Source organism: Dermacentor albipictus, chromosome 3 (assembly GCF_038994185.2).
Source record: "Dermacentor albipictus isolate Rhodes 1998 colony chromosome 3, USDA_Dalb.pri_finalv2, whole genome shotgun sequence".
NCBI classification, from domain to species: domain Eukaryota; kingdom Metazoa; phylum Arthropoda; class Arachnida; order Ixodida; family Ixodidae; genus Dermacentor; species Dermacentor albipictus.
In genome coordinates, this window is record NC_091823.1 from 27,250,672 (window position 1) to 27,270,095 (window position 19,424).

Here is a 19,424-nt window from a genome sequence, read left to right on the forward strand (position 1 = left end):
ACCCTTGATGCTTGCTTGAAGTTAAGCACTAGCTAGTGGAAAAAGTAGTGGCAGCGCATGACTTCATCCTGTGTCTGTGTTAGTCCATAGAATAGTGTGTTTTGACTTCAACACAAGTGCTGGAAAGCTTCATGGATAGGACCCTGCTGGTGGTTTTCTAAAATATTGCACGTGTATATTTTTCGTTGTGATAAATTTGAACAGATAAGCAAGAACTTAGAGCACTGTGTCCCAAAAAATTGACATGAAAGTCAGCACACAAATGTTTTATGTAGTGTATGAATAATTTCTAACATTTTTTTTTCTTATTCAGAGTCTACTCTCGGCAGAGAAAGTGGTGTCATGCGCATACATCAACACTGCTTCTCTCCCCACACATATGAAATACATTTCAGTGTTTGGTTCTCTTTAACTGCTTTCTGCTTGTTAATTGCAATCTTTTTTTCTTTCTTCCCTTCTTTCTTACTTACTGTTACTGTCTCACTAACTTGCTGCTAAAATTGTTTGGCTGAGGCTTTTACATTTTAATCTGTGCACTATGGTTAGACACTGCATGCTGAATTTTTTTTTTAGTATGTTATGTTTTCTCATGACCTACAAGTACACAAGTAGGGTTATTGCTATAAAAACTCAACATGTTCTCCAGTGACTGCATTCTGATAGGGTCACAATGAAGGAAACACTTGTGTACCATGCTTTGGTTGCACATTACATAACCCCAGGCTGTCGAACTTGATCTAGAACTTCACTACAGCATTCCTTATTCCTCGTAACTCACTGTCCTCGTAACTCACAATCAAAAGGCCCCTCACTGTGTTATCTATCTCCTATTATTACATGCTGTCCATTTCACAGGAATTTGACTCACCACAGTAGCTGAGTGGCTTTGGCATTGTGCTCCTGAGCTCAGGATCGCAGGTTCAATTTTGGCCAGGGCAGTCGCATTTCGACCAGGTCAAAATGCAAAAACACTCGTATACTTAAATTTAGGTGCAGGTTAAAGAACCCCAGATGATCAATATTATTCCAGAGTCCACTACGTTGTGCCTCATAATCGTATCATGGTTTTGGCACGTAAAAACTTGGAATTTAATTAAATTTTTTTACAGGAATTTGAGGGAATGGTAGCTTCCATCTGTTATACAGTCAACTCCCGATTTTTCTGACTTCCTAGAGGCCGCGAAAACGTCCGAAAAATCAGGCAGTCCGGGGAAAAAAACGAATGCATGTCTTTTACAGCCCTCAAGGGCTCATGTGACTGCATAGGTGACGGCGGGTGCACGTGTGTATAATCAAGGAGTACGTGCCGAGTCCAGGGACAATTACCCTTTCCCACTCTTTGCATGCTTTCCTGCAATACTTCGTGTATGCTTCACTGCGTAACATTTCTGTGTTGAGGTGAGGCTGACTTTTAGGAACCGGCATTTAACAACATGTCATGCTTTATGAGCTTCCAAGATATTGGGAGGAATACAAAGGCGGAGTCAGCACCATTGCTAACAACGGCAAATTGTTCCAATGAAAAACATGGCATCGAACTGAAAGAAGCTTGGTAGCAATCGTCAAAGTAGCTAGGCCTAGCGTTGCAGCGGATCTGCGTGTGAGAGCGCCGATTTGAGGAGGCAAGATAATGAAATGCGTACGACGGTGGTTACGGTTAATGCCGTGTTGGACCTGCGGTCATGGCAAGAGGTCCGGAAAATCGATAGGCGAAAGTTTTCTTGCGTCCGAAATTTAAGGCGTTCTTAGTTTTCAGCATAGCCATTAGCCACTTTTGTGCCACTAAACCACATTTAACTAACTATATATTGACTCTATGGGGTTCGTGGCGGTGCCGCAAAGGTGTCCGAAAAATCTTGCATCTGGAAAATCGGTCGTTCACTATTCTATTTATAAATTGCGTTGCTTTATTTTTATAGGTTTCCCCTGCTTTCTTTGCCCTACCAGTCACCTGCTCCTTCATCACAAGTTTCGTGAAGTCTTTGTCATTCTCTAAGATATTAAGACAGTTTCTTTTCTCCTCGTCAAAAAAGCTTGTACTTTAGTGTTATGTGTCTAAACAAACTGTTTTAGTCTTTCCTCGTGAACTTTACTGCAATGTACGCAACTTTCAATGAAGCTCAAATGTTGCAGACTCTTTCCCTGTCACCTCCCACACCCATCTTGGCAGCCTCATTTCAGTCATTTGCACTGTATAGATGCCATACTTGTCTCTTGCGATTGCTTCAGCTCAGAAAGTGAGGCAGCTACGATAAAAAGCCTTCAGTCACAGAGGCATAACAATATAGTGACTTAAGTTGCAGAAAGCATTCTTCGATGCCATGGCACTTCTGCCTATACTGCCATTGCATTCAGCAATGAAAGTAACTTGAAGCTCACAGGAACAATGCCCAGACATAAATTTGTTTTGTCACGTCTTCTCCTGCTGGTTTCAGCCTCTTGGCGTGCTCTGAAATTGACGTCGCTGAAAATGGTCTTGTCCAGTTATATGATGCTCCCTGTCTGCCACTGCCAGCTTTGAAATGTCGCTCTGAAGCGTGCCTACCATACTTTGCCTGTGAGACGCACACTGCACTTGTTTGTGGACCCACTGCAGCACTGACGTGGTGTTAGCCGCACAGTACAGTCCACTATTATTTTGAATTGTCACACCTTGCACCTTTTAGTAAATTTTGCTTGCACTGCACCGTCCTGTCAACCTACTTGCATACCTCAATTGTTTTGGTCCCTGCGCTGAATTGTGGAATACATTTTTGGGGCAGAGGCTCCCTATATGGTCATCGGGGCTGCTGTCAATTCCATTGCTGGCGCACACTGCTGCTTGCACAGCCACATGCATCTCTTTGCTGTGCTTAGTACAATTCTCTGCTGAACTTTGGTAGGAAATTTTCAAAGTGGCAAAGTGGAACGTCACTGTTGCCTTTGAAAGGGAAACATTTGTAACATATTTTTTACGCATGTTTCGCACGTTGTTGCCTGGCATCAGCATGTTTATTTTGACTGCGCTATGATTTTGGCTGAAGTATGTTACACACAATTATTGGCATCATGGTCGAATTATGCTCATTTTGACTGTGATAACGCTGTCATTGCCTGATGTTAAATGAACACTCTGCAACATTAAATGACAGATATTGCCATGGCAAAAATTTATGTTGGAAATATGTCCTGTGTTGTTGCCACTTTAGGCCTTGTGAGCTGCCATGTTGGCTTAGTGGGAAAGGCATTCTGTTGTTAAGCGTGTCATAGGTTGTGGGGGTTCCACTCTGCGTGCAGCTAGGGCTGAAGGCAAGCTTCGGATCTAGCGCCGCATCGTCGCTCCGTGGTACTCCCCAACCCGTAGTGCGGGAATCGTGGCTACGTCGGGTTCGAATGAATAGGGCAACCAGCAGCGCCAACTGTAACAACGTTTATTGCTACCAGCAATAGAATAGAGAGGGAAGTCCTTTCTGCTATAAGTAATAAATAGGCTTGCCTCATTGCCTGGAGTAGTCAGGCAAACGAGGTCACTCACGGGTTGCGGCAGGTGATCCAGTCCCGCCCGCAGCTTAGGTGTCTGGCGTCAGAGAGACAGGGTCTCCTCTGGTGGCGCAGTTGTATGCCTTTGTACCTTTTGCGAGGGGAGGTCCTACTCGCCTGCTGGATACGTCTCCTTTTCCCGCGAGCCGGGTGGGGGAAAGAGGTACGCGCGTCACGAGAGCGACGGAGAACGGGAGGGCGCGTAGTGCCTCTCCCGTGTCTACGCTGGCTCGATGCGTCTGCCACATGTGAACGGAACGACGCGAGTATGCGGGAGGTAATGGGAGCGAGTGCTCCGCACAAGGCGGTGACCATATTTCGGTGGAGGTGGAATGTGAAAGTGCTCAAGTAATGGGATCTCAGTGCATGTTAAAAACTCAAATGGCCATATTAAACTTGGAACCTTCCCCACTGAGGCATCCTACATGGCCAAACTGTACTTCAAGATGTTAGGCCCAATCAGTTATCATATTAGGCTGCATTTCATGCAGGAAAGTATGAAACAGGAACAGCTGAAGTTAGTGTTGTTACAATTTACTTTTGCATGCTAGTCTGCTCAATTTATTGCCAAATGCTAGACTACTTATGGGCATATAAGAACATGCATTTGCCAAATACTGTGCGAACCACATTGCGATTTTCTAGACTGCTGGCACCATACCTTTGGGATAGAGATAGCGACACTTTTCAAAGGCGGCAAGCGTGCTCCTTAGCTTGCAGCTTTGCGTGGTTTAGTACAAAATGTTCCAAGCCTCGTCAAACATTTTATCAGAACATGGTAGTTCATCTTATGAAGGTGTTCTGCCTAAATGTTGTGCTATTTAATGGTGGCATTGACAAATACCGGATGCAAATTAGGTACTTCACAGTTTCCAGTGTAATCACTTCTACAGCGAAGCTCTTAAAGGGCCCCTCACAAGGTCTGGCCATTTTGAGCTGACGAGCGCCGTGCATACAATGCGCACTAACGATTGCATCTTCTAAACATTACATCACTATGCGCCACGGAAAGAGCTTAAATTTCAAACCGAACGCCGTTTGCCCTTCTCCTCATGGGCACTGCGCTCCGAGCTGGAGCGCCGACGTATATCGCACAAGTGTGCCTACGTACATGATACTGGCGTGACATCGCTCATAGTGACACGCGACTTCGAGAGTTAATTAAAACATCTGTTATTTGTGTAATCCGTTGCTTCAGTAGACTAACTAAAGTTTAGAGAAATAATAAAACACACAAACCAAATGTCTGCGTGTTCTTGTTTTACTTCCCACCGCAGCAATAGAGATGTACTTCCGTTTTGTCTGCTTCTTCCCATGTCATGCATTTGCATGTACAGACAACGAAAGCATAATTTTCTAGCATGTTCCAGCGTGTGATAATGCTCTATGAACCACTTGTATCTGCCTCAGTATTCGCGTAGCACTAACTCATACCGCTAGTCAGGTGTTCTTGTGCACAGCACGCAAAATTGTGTGCTGCACAAAAGACAAACACAATAGCTTGCGCACGACGCCATCAGCGAAAGTGCACTGCGCAGAAAAAGGAGGGAGAAAAAAAGGCAGGGCCCGTGATCTATGTGTCACGCAATCCTCGAGCTCCGATATGGGAGAACGCAGGGATGAAATTTCGCTTGCGGAGGCTAGACAGGGCAAGTGGAGAGAGTGTTACTCTTGGCAGTGGCTCTCACCTCCTGAAATCGTGGGTTCACGGCAGTGAAATATTTTTGTCTTGGCTACTAATGAACCAGTTTGAAAAATTATTGCGGCAGAACGCTCTCTAGAGGGCACATACCAAATCCCAGCGTATAACTGATATTTGCTATGTAGCGTGGTGAGGGGCCCTTCAAGGGGAGTTCCACAGCCAATTTCGTGTGGCGACATACTCTGTATCAAATGTTAGTCAACTAACAACCAGAGTCACAAATTCTTGCTTTGAAACATAATTATCAGTCATTACAAAATAAAAGTTGCCTTACAATACACCTCATTCAAACGGATGACAACTTATTTGCATGGTGTTTCTCGCCAGTAATCTGTAATTTTTATTTCTCACATTGTGTTTTACTGCCTCCATGTTTGAACGTCAGACAGGTGTTTGTACGGCTACAGCAGTGAAAGCTGATGGCACAGTAAGAAAAGCCAGCAGACAGAGCCCTAGTGCTTCCCAAAAGGTGTGGGAACTCGCTCGTACAGTGTCGCTGTCTTTGATGTATTCAGTTGCTCAGATTGCATACATCTGCAAAAAAAAAAGTTTTTAGGGCCATCTCTGTGTGCATGACCCATAACACCTTGCCATGCCTTTGACCTCTTTGCCTGCAGAAGGTTGACGGAGCGCAACTCCTGGAGCTGACCAAAGAATCTGTCATGGCCCTGACCGACATGAAGGTGGGGCCTTCGCTCAAGATCTTCGACCTGATTCAGCAACTCAAGGCAGAGTTCAGGGGTAAAGACTGTCTCAATTGAAGCTTCCCGAAGGAGAGGCTTGCCACTTTCTTTAGCCCACAAGGGGGTTGCCGAACCGAGGTCCGAAGACAATCCCCACTCCCACTATACCTTCAAAACATTACTTTTTCCTATAATTTTGATTTTGCATCAAAGACTATTGTTTGGTTGCACATGTCATGTGCTGCCATTTACACCTGTGTTCTAGAGATGAGTGCAATTCATAATGTGCAGAAAAATCATGCATCACTTCCCATTGTGTTTCTCTCATTTGCTGAATGCTACCAAGTAAGCAGCCTTTCCCCCCTTCTTTTCTCTACCTAATGTCTCCTCTGTGTGTACATTCTTTAAGTGCAGTGTCACAGATGCACAGTGCTGGTTGTGAAGCTGTCCACGTCCAAGTTTCACAGAGGTAACCTATTTGCAAATAAAATGAGCCTTTTGAAACAAATGATTTTATGCTACGTTTTCTTGCCAACATTGCATCGGAGAAAATAGCGTTAGAAACACAGACGAGAAAGGAAGAAGACAGGTCGAGTACCGACTGCCATAAATTGGTTTTATTCTGCATGTGCAAATACAGTATATACCTTGAATAGGAACCTTATGCAAGTGCTGTTTGCACGTAAGAAAGCAATTAAGAGGGCTCTGAAGCAGAAAACATTTCCAATCTGTTAACGAGGCTCCTGTGAACATGAGATATTAGCTAAATATTATTGCACTGCATGCAGCAGGGAACTTACAGTTGTGTGTCAAGAATAGTGAAATATTGCTTGCTCTCTCTTTTGCGAAGCCGTCATGCCCTATTGTTGGAGCAGCGGAGCCCACAACAGCTATTGCCTGATCATGAGAACATTCTCAGCAATACAAGCTCATTTGAGTGAAATAAATGAAAAATATGTCTGCCTGTGGTCTCAAAAAGACAGAAAAACCATTTCATCTTTGCGCTGCCAGTCTGCACAAGACCTTAGCACAAGCTCCTGGGCCAGTTTTCAAGTTATACACGACAGTGGCACATGGGCTTCAAGATGAAAAGTGTAGCCTAGACACCGTGGTCGCCATGGGGTGCTGCCACGAGCCGTCTCGCCGTAAATCTTGTTGCCGGGACGTTCAACCTTTGGGTGGGGCCAGCGAAGCATTGCTCCCTTGTGCTCCCTTGCTGCCTCCCCTGTGTAGCTTTCAGTGCACTAGTGGAATTGAGAAAGCTGCTCGAAAGTCCAATAACTATGTCTACACTTGCATGTGCTTGAAAGATGCGAAAAATTTTTGCGGCAGGACATTCGTGAGGTTACAATTTAACAGTGGATGTCATTCTTTGATTAGTTAAAGTATTTCAGGGCCCTTTTAAGCTTCCACTGCGACATTGAGGAAGGTCACAGATTTCAGCTTCATAAGCTTAGTGTTCTTAATGCCCCTGCAGATTCCTCCTCAGTAATGCAAACTGAATCTGAGAACTTGCACACACACACACAAAAAAAAGGATTGTAAGGTCTCATTTCGCCAAAAAGATGAGAGAGCTGTAGTCGTGAGACTCACTTCAGGGTGTCTACCAAGTTGACATTTCCAAATTCCCTGAGTTTTCCAGGTTTTCCCTGAGTGCCTTTGCCCATTTCCCTGAGTGATGCAAAACTATGTTTTATGTCAAGATGGGCTGGAACCATATCGCATGATGCTGTCACTCTCGAGTAAGCACATGAAAAAAAATTAAAAAGCGACTTAATCCAATTTGAATACTAAGGAGTAGTGTTTATGTTATTCAAAAAGAGAATAGAAGGCAGGGGCTAGTAAAATGCACAGCAAATAAAGTGTCTTCGAAAAAAAATTGCAAATAAGTCGGACATTCACAAATACGAATAAAAAGGAGATGCACATAGAAGCGAATATATTTGAATATATAAGCAATCTCTATCAACTGATAGCAAGCTCAGTGGTATGAGGTCCGAACTCTGTCACAATTGAGATTCTCTTAACCGCTCGTAAGTCAACCTCAACTGTCTCGACATACTCTCAGCCCGCGCACGACGCATGATTGTTGTGTTTCACTGCTTTAAAGAGTTTATTTTGGTTTGGATGCGGGACACCTGCATCTTGGCATATCAGCCAAAACTGTTTTTTGAGCTCAAACTCCTTCATAACGGTGGCAGCAAGCTTCCTTTCCCATTTATTCCTCAATGCGTACATCATTTCTGTTCTTGTCCTCCTTCTGCCACTCGTTTGCCCCAAGGACCATTTGAAGCATCTTGGTCAGTTGCACAGTCCACGGCCGATTTTAGAACTCGCTAGGGGTCGTGAAAACGTTCGAAAAATCGGCCAGTTGGAAAAAAATAAATGCGTGTCATTTACTGCCCTTAGGGGCTCAAACCTCCACAGGCACATTCGAAAACGCTCTGAAGGCCTGTCGGTACACATATTAGGCATATCGGCGCTCGTACTGTGACAGGAAATACCGGGTGCACGTGTGTATAATTAAGGAATACATACTGTTTTCCGTGGCAATAGCCCCTTCCCACACTTGTTATGCTTCACTGCAATACTTTTGCGTATGCTTCACCATGTAACATTTCTGTACAAAGGCGAAGCTGACTTTCGGGAACCGGCATTATGCAACACACCGTGTTTTCTAAGTTTCTAAGCCAATCGCGAGGACCACAAAAGCGGAGTCTGTGCCATTGCTGACAGCAGCTAATTTTTTCAATAAAAAACTCAGCACCAAACGGCAAGAAGCTTCATAGCAAACGTCGAAGCAGCTAGGCCTAGCGTTGCCGCAGTGGTGGCAATGGCTGCCAGCGGATCTGCGCGCGAGAGTGCCGGTTCGAGGTGGCGAAGTAATCGAAACGGCAACAGTGGTGCCTTTGATTATTGCCGTTTCGGACCTGCGGTCACGACAAAATGTCCGGAAAATCGGACGGCCAAGGGTTCTTGCGTCCGAAATTTCACACGTTCTGATGCGTTGACTCTATGTGGTACGTGGCGGTGCCGCGAAGCCATCCAAATTATCGGGAATAGGGGCGTCAAATACGATTCATTACGATTCCTGTCTGTTACTCGAGCCAGCATTACTGCGACTTTCTACCCTTTGAGTAAAATTGCCGCTAATTTTCCCTGATAGAGGCCTAAATTCCCTGACTTTTTCCAGACTACTCAAAATCCCTGAGAATTCCCGGTTTTCCCGGTTGGTAGACACCCTGCACTTCATCGAAATGCAGCTACTCATCACATTCAATGTTTGAGTTCAGCTATAAGCATGGCAGCCAATGTAGGCTGAGGAGAATGGATAAAGAAAAGAATTTTTGCAAAAGGTGGCTCTTGGTCACAGTACCCAAAGGCCATTCCGTAGAGTGAAAGTCGTTTGTAATGCAAAAGAGATGAGGTCATGTAATTCTTTAATAACAACTTTACATAAAACAAGCTAGACAAAACAATGCACAAAATTTTAACAGAAAAATGTATAAATGAAAAATGTTTCTCTAAAATTGGAACCTTCATTGAAAACATTTTGAAAACTTTATAGGTTCAGGTTGGTCATGCAAAGATCTACAAAGCTGAGTGCATGCATGCAATATATAAAATCTAGCACTAAGTTTTTGGACATCTCTCAAAACTGACAAATGAGAAGCAGAGGCAGTACTCAAACAGCTTCTTAATAATCGCATTGCCAATACAAAAAATTCTTGACATACTTCCAGAACTAAGGTTTCATCAGTCATCCCGCCATCTTGGTTAATTATCACGACTGAATGAAAACAGTTGGGACACAAAGCACAATAATGTCCCAATCCTGCAACATCAACTTGGCTTGCCTTTTCAACAATACGCTGATGTGTCGCATTGAGGTGACCTGGCACGGCGTTGAAGTGCTTTCAGCGGGCTTTTTCTCTACACCTAATGTGTGCATGCCTATTCAGTCTAGATTGAAAAATGGAGTTAATGTAGCCGCCATAGCTTTTTCTACAAGATATTGGTATAGCCTTGCCGCATAACCATGCTATACGTGTCACTATTCTACTTTGAATGTGGTGAATAGCATGTGCTTGCTTAATGCTATGCCCAGGCCGCCTGCATAAAAATTCTACATTTAGTAGCAACAGTCGCACAGTCAGGAACCACCCTTGGCAGATGGGGTAACGACTACAGGCTTTCTTGTGTTATGACACCGGTTACGAGAAGGTCCACAGTAGAAAAGAAGATCATCCCAAAAGTCCCCACGTGATCCTCTTCGTGCTTGCTTCAGAAAAGCTGTAACTACTGATGATGATGACGATGAAGCACCATCTGCCATTTGTTTCAGTGCAGTCCAGACTTCGGCAACACGCTTCCAGTCCCAGGCAATCGCAGGGCTGTTCCTGCAGAAAACAAACATTCATATCTGTAGCATCATGGAGTGTGCAAGGCTTGATAAATGCACCATTACAGCAAACAGCCATTAAAGGGTCACTCAAGAGAAACACTTAATCAAGTTTATGCTGATAAAGTATTGTTGAAAAACATTATTAATTTTGTGGTAATCAATTGATTATATGGAGAGAAAATGAATGTCAGTTACCCCCCCTTTTTTTTAATACCAGTGCAAGTATATCAATGTGACGTCAATGTTTTTAGGTATTTTCTTTATCGGTGCGTGAATATCGAATATCAATGAATCGAATAGTGAACGTTCAAACAATTTGATTTGCAAATCGAATATCTACTATTCGATTTCTCGAGTGTTCAACATATGCACCAACATGCTCCACGCGAACTTGCCGTGACGCTGCAGATTGTAGAATCTTTGACGTGTGGCAAATCATGCCAAACATGACAATGAAACGAAGTGGATGGCGCCTGCTCTTTACTGTTGGTGCTGGCAACGCAAGTCACATGATGCACGGTCCTTTTATCTGTCACACAGATCAACCTTGCTATACTCCACCTGCTTTAAAGTTGTAATAGCTCTTCTGCATTTTGGAGAAAAATTGGAAAGGGACACTCTCGATGCAATAAATAAGATAAATAAACTGAGGATTTCATCGGTATTCAGTAAAACAGTGTCACTAATTCATTAGTTTAAGGGGGAAAAAAAAAGCACTTTATTCTATTGATAAAAAGAATATTTTCCAGACCTTCACATACTAGAACCGAGCTGTAATCGATGCTGGCATACTAATTTGGTGTTCCCTTTATAAGAGTAGACCGTGCTGTATGTCTTGATTTCAGTGTGTTACTGATAGCTTGCTAAATTGTTGTTATGCAATGCTAGGAGATTTCCGACTATGCGCTGCACCATATTTTCTAGGCCAAAATTTTCTTGTAAGCATTGAATTTTGTGAGAAATTTTATGATATTCGATCCAATTCAAAACCTACTACAGTTAAACCTCGATATAACAGTCAGTAAAATCGTCAACTTGCGTTGTTATTTCAAAATTTCTTTCTATCGAAATTCGACCTTTTATGACAATAACTCGCTGATCTATCTTTTTTTTACATGGAAAAGGGCCGCAGAATTTTCCAAATTATCTATGCGGTGGTCGGGCATGGCCTGACTGTCCCAACGTGGGAGCTGCCCGCAGCGCACTGAGTCCCGTATCTCAGGACCTTATTAAAGTTTTGCGTCCGTCCGTCCGTCCGTCGGGTAATCGAAAAAAGCTAATTTGAATGAGAAAATTAATTTTGACAAATTTGGGAGTCGGCGACGAATAATGCAGTTTCATGCCACGTGCCTGGATGATATGTTCTCGACAGTACGAATTAAGTGAAGCCAGCCACACTTTCACATGCACTTTGCCCCCGTGGCTGACAGCGTCGCCCGCACTGGGATGGCGCTATCAGGAAAAGTGCCGGCAGCAGGAAGCAAACGCTTTGTCTGCCTCTCGCTTCAACGGGTCACCGAAATTCGAGATTACGCAACCTCCAATACTAAACACACTGTAAGACAGCTTACATGGTGCCACTCTGCCTCGGCACGCATGGCAGATTACCTGTAAAGCAAGGTGCGTGGCTGCATATGCGCTTAGCCACGCTTACAGCCATGGCCGGACGCACGTCAACTTACCCCCCCACTATGCACCCTGCACCCTCGCGAACGCTTGATCGCGCTACCGTGAGCTCGCTCCCCTCCCCCTCTTTGCCTTTGTTCGCGCTGGAAGGCGGCACTCGTGCAGCCACCATGTTTCTTCTCTCATCCTCACACACTTTCACTCGCACCTAAAGCACCCAATGCGCGGGGCGCGATGGGCACTTCGACTTTATACGGAACATGATGCCGCTCCACTTTGGCGGTCGCTCTTGCTGCGCAGCGTGCGATTTGAAAGGTGTGTTTGCAAACTGCCGTTTGTAATTCAATCATTTGACCATCTGCGTCCGTGGGTTTATTGTCTCGGCATTCCTTCGAGGCGGCAGTGAAATTTCGTTATATTTAAATGGCATACAAACGCACTTCGTTATATTGAGGTTCTAAATGCATGGTGTTCTTGGACAAGAGGTTATGAAAAGTTAAATACCTTGTTATATAGAGAATTTCGTTATATTGAGGTTTGACTATTTGGTATTTGCACATCCCTAATTTTCTTGTATCTGGACCGCTGTTGGTGCAGTAGAGGATCCTGAAACTTGCTAAGTTCAGCTTTAGGCTCTATTAGAATACAATGTAAATCACATTTATTGACTTGACCTGAGCAGATGTACTCAAAACAGTCAAAAGCTATGACATCACGGCGATGTGATGCGGAAACTTCAAGGCAGTGGTTCCACCTGTCTTGTTTTTGCATCTTTCCTGGCCCACCAAGCCTCCTTTCATGATAAGAGTGGCTCTTTTTATCCACCGCAGTGGCTATGGTGTTGCACTGCTAAACACGAGGTTGTGTATTGAATTCCGGCCGTGGCGGCTGCATTTTGATGGGGCGAAATGCAAAAACACCCATTTCTTGTGCATTGGGAGCATGTTAAAGATCCCCTGGTGGTCAAAATTAACCCACCTTAAAGATCCCCTAGTGGTCAAAATTAACCCACTATGGCGTGCCTCATAATCAAATTGTGGATTTGGCACGTAAAGCCCCAGAATTCAGAATTCAAGAGCAAATGTTTTGAATTGTAGAAATGTAATTTGCTAAAACACCTCAACTTTTTCTCTTCAGTGTCCCTCTAATGGTACATTTAGCACAAACTTTGTCAACTGTACTGACTGCCTGCAACACAAAACCCTCTGCCGCATTCCCTCCCCTCATACCGGGAGAGGCAGCATGTCACAAAGCAACCTGCCAGATGGCGCCACCATCATGCGTAGCATTGGCAGAAAAGCAGAGCATAGACTACTGTTCCATTGTGAACTTCCATTGTCACATTCCCGCCACACAGTTTCTCTGATCGAAGATGTCAACAACACAGCAATGCAACAACTTTGCCAAGTTTCTTATGACACTGCAGAATACTCATCAACACACAAGCATAAGTAAAAATCACCATGTACGTTCAGAAGTTTGTCACCTGCATGTCATCATTACAACTGTAACGAAGATCAATTTGCTGTTTATGATGTCTAGCTACTGATTATCTCACAATTCTGCCCATAATTTTTTGTATGCACTAGTGCAAAATGTCGTGCCTTACCCTGCAAGCTGCCTAACCCTTCAAAGATAGGGGAAAAACTGAAAACACTTTCAAAAATGACAAAATCTCTTAATTGTATGAACGGTCCAGATCATAAAACAAAACCACATGTACAATTCACACGAACACAGCAAAGGAATAACTGTGGAAGCGTTGGTGTTTGTACACACACGTACACAAATGTTATCTATTGGATACAAGGCAAAACCGCAGTGTTGGTGCTACTCGTAACATAAGACCACATGTAACATTTACGTGAGAAAGGTAGCATTTATTAGTAATTATAATCAAATTATAGAACAAGCATGGGATTTACTGCACACACAAATACATATGCACATATGCAAACATGCACATGCCACTCACATACTAGAGCTCCATGACAGGCTAAACCACCTTTGGTGGGTCCAAATAGCATAGCCATGTTCTTGTTTCTTCGAAGTCCACACATTTGATTGCATTACAGAGAGATTTAAATAGCTTTTAACGAAAAAGTTAGCCTCACCGCACACTTGAAATACTACTCCAAAGTGTACACTGGAACGTGGAGTAAATATGCATGTACGTACAGGTACATGGATACACAATAGGAGTATGAACACAGCACACATATTAGTGCATAAACTGGGGCGAGCAAATGTCAGCATCATTGTAATGCTGAAGAACAGTGTGTAAATGTAGACATGCATTAAATGCATACTTGCCAACTCTTGTAAAATTTTTATAAAGTTTATGAACTTGGGCTTCTTTTACGATATTACAAATGCTTTACGAAAAATTGATAAAAAAAAGTTTTTCTTATCAACCAAGTACCACGCTTTTCAAAATACTCTGATTGTGAAAGGACACTAGAGCAGTACTTGCTTCAAGCGAGCTTATTCAGGCAAAATCGGCAAAAGGAAAGATGCTCTAACAGTCACTGTGAACTGAAAACAGTCTGTTGCTTGTAGGTCTCTGCTGTTCCAGGTTTGCAACTGCTTGTGTGCTACACTCAAAAGCAAATAGTTGTTAATAAACAATGTATTTGTGAGATGTGATGATGATATCCCACAAAAGGTGTGCGCTCAAGGGCAAAATATGACCCACCCCTACCACCCCACCCCTCTCGCTTCATTTCCATGTCCATGGGAATTTTTTTATATTTGCCGAGTATTTCCAGAAACTGAGACAAACAGGGAGGGCTGCAGAGCAGAACAGTGTGTCATGGCACTGAATCTAGACTCACCTTGTCAGGACCCATTCATCTGCACCAGCAGTGAAACAGGGCTCCGTGGTTTCAGCATGCTCCTGCAGCCTCTGTAACAGGCACTGCATGAGACTCGGACTTCGGCAGGCTGCCTTACACAGCAGCCCGTTCTCTTGCATCCACACGGATTCCGACACCGAGTTGTCACCAGCTGCAAGCCTTCGAGCAATCCACAGGCCAGTGCTACACGACAGTGCGCGGTACCTATCATCCTCACAGCTGGCAAGCTTCAGCAACGTCTCCTGAGGAAAAGAGAACACTTTTCACAGCTAGGACAACAGCTGCCTTGTATGTACTAATAAAAATAGTTGGTCAAACATTGTTTCATTCCTCACTCCAAGAAAAAAATGTGAACTTCACTGCACTGTTTCCTGTGCATAAATAGAATTAAATTTAAGGCTGGAATAAATGATTCACAAATTAACCAGCAGCCTTTTATGAAAACTGGAGAAGCCTTGTTCTGAGCATCCTAAACCACCTACCTGGTTTGACATTTTTTTGAACATCTGCCGCCACCAAGCGCAATGACAGGAAACAAATTATTGTAGGTACTCGTATTAAACAAAACTTTAAGTGCCTCCTCTTAAGGCATCACATTTAGGCCAAAAATAATAAAAGTCATTACTTTTCAAGAAAATTGAATTTGCTTTCATGCCTTTTCGTGACACAGTACATCTTAAGTGTCATGTGGAAAGGTACTAATATATTAATAAGCCAGTGCTATATGCACCAACTAAAATAGCCACTCAGAAATTATTTGAACACAACAGCTAGCCACCTCAAGTGCACTCTGAATTTGTGCAAGTGTACAAAAGGCACACATCTCGGTCCTTTGTGGTACAGCTCATGAGATGTTAAAGGGAAACTAAAGTGAAAAATGATTTATTCTGCATCAGTAAATTACCATTCTACAACACCAAAAACACCACTCATACAACAATAAGACGTTTGGTAAGCCAGAAAAAGCGCAAGAACGAAATACGGGTGGCGACGCCTACTTAAGTTTCCGCACCTGCGGGCTGTGATGTCTTGGATTTTGATGGCATCTTCTAGGGCCTACTAATTATATATAGCGGTATAGATTGACTACATTGTGTTCTAAAGGAACTAAATATTAAACATGGCAAGTTTCAGGAACCTTTATTCAGCCAACGTGGCCCAAAGGCGAAAACATACTTTGGAATCCTTGACGTCGCGCTGATGTACCGGCGCTGGGGTTTCGGCGCGAAATTCAAATACTGATACTTGGACCTTCATTTTCTCATCTAATAATGAAACTATTTTTTTTAATGACTGCCTGCAGGGTTCTCAAGCAATGCTTCATTAGTCTAAACTGATTTATTGTTTCGCTTTAGTGTCCCTTTAAACTAGTAAACAAGATGTAAGATGCACATTTTCTTTCTGCCTGCTACTCTTTGAAACAAGTGTAATCAGTGTCAATTGTGACACAAATTAGCCTTAATCATCATGCAAAATGATGCCAGTAGGATGGGCCTACCTACAGGTGACTTTCTTGCCAACAGGTCTAATTGCATATCCAGAGCATTTCTGAAATGAAAATAGGAGTTATGCTTATGAACAGAGTACCCCACATTACTCCTATGAAATGAAACTTGCTCATGTTCATAAGTTCTCATGAATCAAAGGTCCCAATTATTATTTGTGCCCAGTATTTCTCAATGCTTTGTTCATGAACTCTGTCTGCTCAGGCATTGAGACGTGAACATAACACTTTTTGGAAGCGAGTTGTAGACATTAAGGGATAGACACTGACGCTAGATACTGTGACACTTTTCCATCAACTCACCATAGCAGCATTCCAGTTTAACCTGTCTGTCATTGGCAGACATGATATAATATTGCTGTCATCTTCAAATCTGGAATTTTGGGTGCAGTAAAAATTACCAATGGTTTGAACACCTGTATGTAACTTCTGTCCAAGTCTTTGGTCCTCAGCCCCATTTTGGCTCTTTTTCTCTCTAGCTTCTGCCCAGTAAAATGGTGCTGTAACACACATTTCAACCAAAAACACTGAAGAGACATTCCCATTTATAGAGCTACAGCTGAGCTTTGAATTTTCAATTCAATTTTACCTTCCTTTACAAAACAGAAAGGAGCTGACCACTAAAAGCTACTCCATTCAGCATAAACTTGACAATACGACTGTCGCAGTGACATGATATGCTATAGTGGTGTGCCTTGAATCAATTATGAACACCTGGGGTCCCTTAATGCGCACTATCAACCTAATAACAAATTCTTATGTGTTCTTCCGCCAGTCAAATGTGGACTTGGTGGATAGGAATTGAACCTGCGCCCTTCTGCTCAGCAGAACGCATTGCACCATGGAGGTTGCCAACCCGCAGCTGATTACACAACGAAATCTCCACTCAGTGCGTATGCTCACTGCTTACCCAGAAAGTCCAAACAGCTTTTCCGTAAGCATTTCAAACTTTCCACCACATTTAGGCTGGTTGTCCTCCTTTTCTTCAACTAAATCCTTCAGTATTGAGTTCATCACAAAAATCTCGCACATCACCTGAAATTCAATCACAGTTAAAATGAGCTCACCACACTTCAGAAGCCTATGGTTAGAGAAACTTATAAGCAAACATTATAAGCATCATAAACATTATAAGCAAATAAAACAAAAGGAAGTTAAGCACATGACTCAACTGTTAAGCAGAAGGAAACAGGTGCAAGAGACACTAAAGAAAGAAATCTACCTTGTATAATATGAGCTATCATATCTGAGTAATGCACATTACACCATAAATAGTCTCAGCAGTAGCTGGTGTATTGCATCTCAAAGAACAGAAGAATGGATTGAATAGTTTATATGGCAATGCCGTATGCATGCAGCTGAATGCAGAAACCTCACTTTGTCACTGGAGCAACTCTAAATGTCAGAAAATAGTTCCTACCTGCCTTCATAGACGTGAAAAACTTACCAGTTGCATAAGTGCAGTAACACATTTATCACACAGTATTTAAAAAGCAATGTGACCGTCAAGAGATGAAAATGAGAAGTGTCAGCATGTTTGCAGCAATGGTAGGCACTTACATACATTATGAGAGCACCTATAACTTTGAATGCTTAAAGTAATCACTTATTCTATGTGACTGAAGATTGCAGCGTAGGAGTCATATTAACGTAACATGTCCCAATGTTACCACACCTGGTGGGCCAATTTAAATTTGATGAATTCATCACTGAAGAGTTTTTGAGTTAATATGCTAACTACTGATGCATTACTTTCTAATCAGGTAGTACTGTCCAGCTGAATATATTAACAAAAGTTCACAGCTGTGCTCCTTTTCCAAACACTCTATCGATAAATGTGTAGACTTTTATTGACCAACTGCCCAAGAATAATGTGCATCTTCATGCATTGTAGTGGCTTAACAGGGCAATCAGAAAGGCAATGCTTCTGAATTATTCGCTTTTCTTTTCCAGGCAAGGAAAATGCATGTTGGTAGAAGATGCAGCAAAGGTGATCTATGGCTGCTACCTAAATTTTGCCTAAGAATCCAATAGTTTACCCTGATATTTGTTTTGGTAACACTACATCTGCCTGACATCACCAGGCTAAATAGTAAAGAGAGAGAGAGAGAGATGTCATGTCACTAAGACTTTGTAAACGTAATCATGTAGACGGTGCCTGTTTTCACCTCCAATGTTAAAATAATCAATTAGAATGCCTGGATTATTGCATGAATCTGAAGCGTAAGCCGTTAAAACCATTCTAAATCATCAATATACTGGCAATATAGTACGTGCCACAAACTGAGAAATTGACAATCCAGTAAGCTTTAACTTTAGTTCTTTTTTATACTGTCTGCATGCAGCACACCCTCTTATCTGTCAAATTCGTTTTCAGTCAATTGGTTCCGACTGCGTAGATAGAATCATGTAGTACAGTACCTCTAACCATGGTTCTTGTGCCAGCTCAGACTCCAGTATGGTCTGAACAGTTCCCTTTCTCAATAAAGGGCACTGAAGAAGTTCCTGTGGTTTAGAAAGAAGAGTTTTACTATTCTCCACTTTTCAGTTGCCGCGGTCGAACGTCTCGAAACTTACCGCCACTAGCAATTGAGACGAAAGTTTCAGATCATCGAAACTCACGACTCTCCGATCGGGAGTCAGTCTACTCATGTCCTTGAGCAACATCTCCACGTAACTAGCGTAGCCTTTTGAAATGGCTTCGTGATGCACCTGAAAGCGGCACGACATTCTGCAGTGCTCAAAAAACAAAAGCGCTCGTTCTGTTGTACAGATAACGTCTATAATAAAAGTGCTACCTTCTCACAGTACTTGGCCCATTGAATGCTCCTCTCTAGCGAGTTTCGAGTCCAAAGAGGCTCGTCATGCGCCTTGACAAGTATGACGTGAAAAAACTGGTATATATTCCTGGCCACGGCTTCCATTGGGAACGCCGCTCAACGCGTGCCAGGAAAACCTGCGTGCCGGTGCCGGATTTTGTGCAACACGACACACAAGGACACAGGAACCTGAGCCATAGAATGCCTGAGCTCCCTGATGCGTGCGATTTTCCGCGCTCTTCTCTCCGTCTCGTCTTAAACTCGATGATGTCGATGGCGACAACAAAAACGAACAATACTTCATGAACATC

General features: G+C 43.0%; 2 protein-coding genes across 7 annotated transcripts in view; one reads left to right on the forward strand and one right to left on the reverse strand.

The window, feature by feature from the left end:
- The window catches only part of LOC139057326 (MBT domain-containing protein 1-like), a 47,258-nt gene extending 40,846 nt beyond the window's left edge, over window positions 1–6,412 (forward strand). For all 4 annotated transcript variants that reach the window (XM_070535283.1, XM_070535282.1, XM_070535285.1 and 1 more), the window contains one exon: window positions 5,839–6,412. In XM_070535283.1, coding sequence (XP_070391384.1) covers window positions 5,839–5,982 — 144 coding nt within the window. In that variant the 3' untranslated portion in view covers window positions 5,983–6,412. The remainder of the gene's footprint in view (window positions 1–5,838) is intronic.
- Window positions 6,413–9,327: 2,915 nt separating this feature from the next.
- On the reverse strand, window positions 9,328–19,360 carry LOC139057330 (uncharacterized). Of its 3 annotated transcripts, none has more exons than XM_070535293.1 (7): window positions 19,093–19,360; window positions 18,872–19,006; window positions 18,716–18,799; window positions 17,205–17,329; window positions 16,293–16,338; window positions 14,770–14,840; window positions 9,328–10,304 (listed from the first exon to the last, which is right to left on the reverse strand). In XM_070535293.1, the coding sequence occupies exons 1-7, from the start codon at window positions 19,216–19,218 to the stop codon at window positions 10,058–10,060; spliced, it is 834 nt and encodes a 277-aa protein (XP_070391394.1). In that variant the 5' UTR covers window positions 19,219–19,360; the 3' UTR covers window positions 9,328–10,057. The 3 variants fall into 3 exon arrangements, with proteins under 3 accessions (XP_070391394.1, XP_070391393.1, XP_070391392.1); XM_070535292.1 differs by having other exon boundaries at window positions 14,770–15,032; XM_070535291.1 differs by having other exon boundaries at window positions 14,770–15,049; window positions 16,289–16,338.
- Between the last annotated feature and the right edge of the window lie 64 nt (window positions 19,361–19,424).